We start from the raw sequence: 3,559 nt of genomic DNA, 5'->3' as shown, positions 1-3,559 counted from the left end.
TTAGTGGTGATATGTCTTGGTGATATTCTTTTGGGATCTTTCCTATTTGGGGTTCGTTGGACTTCTTGAATGGATATGTTGTCATTTTTGATCATATTAGGGAAATTCTCTTCCAATAAATCTTTGGCAATATTCTCTGTGGGTTTTTTGTCTTTTCCTGTTCTGGCATTCCAGTTACATATAGGTTATTCCTCTTGATGGTATCCCACATGAACCTTAGGCTTTCATTTTGTTTTGATCTTTTTTCTGATTGATCCCTTTCCAAAGAAGTTTGAGGTATTTGTTTTCAATCTCACTATTTCTTTTTTCCATTGATTCAATTCTGCTCCTTTGCCTGTTCAATGTGTTATCTATTTCTGAAAATTTAGTATTAATACTCTGATTTCTGTGTGTAGATTTTGTATCATTTCTAATTTTTTTTTTTTTTCCATTTTGTTCTTGTATTGTCTTTCAAAATTGTTCTAGGGTTTTCTCTGTGTTTTCCTCCATTTTATCAGTGTTTTCTTTGATCTTTCTCTCAATCTTTTGAAGGCACCTAAATATAATTCTTTTGAATTCCTTATCAGGGAGTTCTAGTGCTGCTGCTTCTTCAGGGATGTGTTCTGGGTCTGTATCCTGGTCCCTTATTTCTACTGCTTTGTCTTACTGCTTTGTGTGGTCTGTGATGGTCTGTTGTCTCTGAGACATTGTGACATTGACATTGTTGTATTTATACTTAATTGGTGATTGTATGTAGAGTGATTCACCGAAGATTTTAGTTTTCTTTGTTTTGTTTGGATGTATCTGAGTAAAAAGGGTATTGTGTTACTCTATTTGTTAGTTGGCACTACTTATGCACTCACCACCTGTATGCTGGTGGGTATGATAGAGAATGAGAGTGGGTACTCAGATCTCTACTAGCTTTCCATTCGTCAGCCTCTGGTATGTCCATGCTGTCCTCAGAAGTGGAGCCTATTTTTAGATCCCTGGAATCTGAAGACTGTCGCTTTAAATATCCAAAATGGTCACTATTTGTAAACATTAAAAATGGCTGAACCTCTGGACAGTCGAAAGTCCATAGCTCAATTTATCTCCTTCTTTGCTGTCTCCTCCTTTGGTCATCAGCTACTAGTGTACCAGCCACTGGTCTACTGATGGTTTGAATTAATTGTTGCCATGCATATTTAGTTTTCTTCATTCTGGATGAGGAGAGACCCATTGTTGCATCTAGATGGCTGCTTGCAAGCAACTTGACCATTTTTAATAGTCTTTTTTTTTTTTTTCCTTTTTAATCATCCAAATGTGTTTTTTTTTTAAAGTGTTGAAAATTGGCCTTCTCGAGACTTGGTACATAAAAATGTTATAAAGCTATTTAGTCTCTGAAGTGTTTTTCTTTTATCAGTAACTGACTATAATTTCCTCCTAAAATTAAACGTGATATTTCTGCTGTGGAACTCTAGTGAATTATAATCTTTTCCTCATTAACTGCTTTTCATCCATATTAAATTTAAATCTTTTTTTCTTTTTCTGGATTTGAACCCCTGACAGTGCTTGGGAAAAATCCTTAGGAACTCTTCTGGTTTTTATGCAGATACGTACCGAGTCTAGGGTGGAGAATGGGTGGGGTGGGGAATCAAGAACTCCATAGAAGTAAAAGCAACTTAATTTAGTGGATTCTTTGAGAATTGGATTGGAAAATGAAAGAGGTGATGTACAGCTGACCAGAAAGACACACAGAGAACCATGGACAGAGTGAGTGAATCAAACACAACCAGACCTGGGAGACCAGTGTACAGATGGGAGAGGCCTAGATGGGGTGTTGGGAAACTATTCTTGTTGTAACCTGTCTTTTATGTGGACTTTGAACTTAAGCCTTTAAACAAAACTCTTTTTTCAGAATGCCTGTGATTCATGATTGTATGTAAAGCATCTGGCACGAGCACTGTCCAATGTTTATGGCACCTTTGCAAGCTAGGTAGTACAATCCCATTTGACAGATGAGGAAATTGACTCTTAAAATACTTAGTAACTTGCCTGAAGTCTCACACCTGGTAATTAAATTGGGATTAAATTAAAGCCACCTCAGTCTCTCCAGCCTGGACTGGCTTCAGAATTTGCCCAGGTACTAGTGTGGTGTCTTCAGTATCTGCATAGTCCTGATTCTTGGTAACCCCTTAGGGCTGTTAATCTTTAAATTCAGAGGAACTGTTATCTCTGCTACCAGATAGGGAATTTTTCTGGGCCCTGAGAGCTAGGCACCTTGAGAATCCTCACCATTTTAAATGTTGTTCGTTATGTTTTGAAATAACTTTCTTTTTTAGCTCTCAGCTCCAGTGCTTGCTAGCTCAGTGACTGGGTAGCATGCTTCACATCTTCATCTGTAAAATAGGAGCAACAATAATATTTACCTCAATTGTCTTTTCTAGGGATTAAATTAGTGTTTCACAGATGTTTGCCTGTGTAATTTCTGCAAACTGATATTAAAGGTACACATTATAATGAAAAATTCTTCCCATTGTAGGTCTTGAATTTTCTTTGGGGGAATTTAGATACTTCGTGCTCAAAAGGTCCTTTATAGAGGAAGCTGTTGTGCATCATATTTCCAGCAATGTAACTTTTCTTATTTTCCAAATACATTCACATTATCAGAATACAACAGTGTCTTTTTCTCAGGTGAGTACAAAGAACTAATTTCAGTAAAAATAATTTCCATATATTTAGGTCTTATATTTAGTACAAGCATTAGAATTTGATGACTATGTTCAAGACTTTATATCTTTTAAAAAAATAATAAAATTTGGGTCCTGTCAAGTTAGTAGTTGAGACTGGCCGAGAGGTGAGTATGTCGGGCCTTTCGTGAGCATGGCAGCCTCTGACTGAAAGAGGGGGCATAGTGCTGAGTTTGTGGGGAATGTGCTATGTGCCAAATGTCTCCTCTCTGAAGTTGAACTGTCCTCATGATTTCCCACTCTTTTTCTTATCCTAGCTGGTCCTTGATGATTTTTACTTGAGAATACGTTTTAATGGGTGTCCTTTGTTGTTTGCTATTTCATGTTGATTTTCACAAAAATCCCTGTTTTGGTTACCTCTGTGCCACTCTAATAGAAATACCACAAATGGGATGGCTTTTACAAACAGTTTATTTTCTTATAGTTTTGGAGGCTAGAAGTCAGAGTTCATAGTGCCAGGCTCTAGGGCCTGGGTGAAAGCCCCTCGACCTTGGACTTCAGCTCTGCCTCTTGCTCCCAGGTGACTGAAGCTAGAAGCATCTCTTCGCTTAGTCAGCTACTGCCTGCTGAGGCTGAGTGAGGTCAACAGGTGAAAAAGCACAGTCCCATTGTTACCAAACAAGACACCAGGCCATTGATTCAAGTCCATTGAAAGTCCCAAGATCAGCAGAGCATGGCAGGCTGCTGAACAATGACTTGGCTACCTGCAGGGTTCAAGTGTGCCATAAGCTCAAGACCATTCCCAAAGCTACTGCTTATATATGGTGTGTTAGACTGACTGGTTCTCTAGAGAAACAAAACCATTAAAGCTTATATATATATATATACATATACATATATATACATATATA

General features: G+C 37.8%; 1 protein-coding gene across 1 annotated transcript in view; it reads left to right on the top strand.

Moving 5' to 3' along the window:
- The window catches only part of TM7SF3 (transmembrane 7 superfamily member 3), a 101,326-nt gene that overhangs the window by 37,623 nt on the left and 60,144 nt on the right, over positions 1 to 3,559 (top strand). Inside the window, exon 2 of the mRNA XM_007949799.1 lies at positions 2,501 to 2,652. Coding sequence (XP_007947990.1) covers positions 2,501 to 2,652 — 152 coding nt within the window. The remainder of the gene's footprint in view (positions 1 to 2,500; positions 2,653 to 3,559) is intronic.

Source organism: Orycteropus afer, unplaced genomic scaffold (assembly GCF_000298275.1).
Source record: "Orycteropus afer afer isolate SDZICR_OR568_19922 unplaced genomic scaffold, OryAfe1.0 scaffold00254, whole genome shotgun sequence".
Taxonomy (NCBI): Eukaryota; Metazoa; Chordata; class Mammalia; order Tubulidentata; family Orycteropodidae; genus Orycteropus; species Orycteropus afer.
Note: the sequence above shows the minus strand (reverse complement) of the source record. Positions and strands in the feature narration are given on the sequence as shown.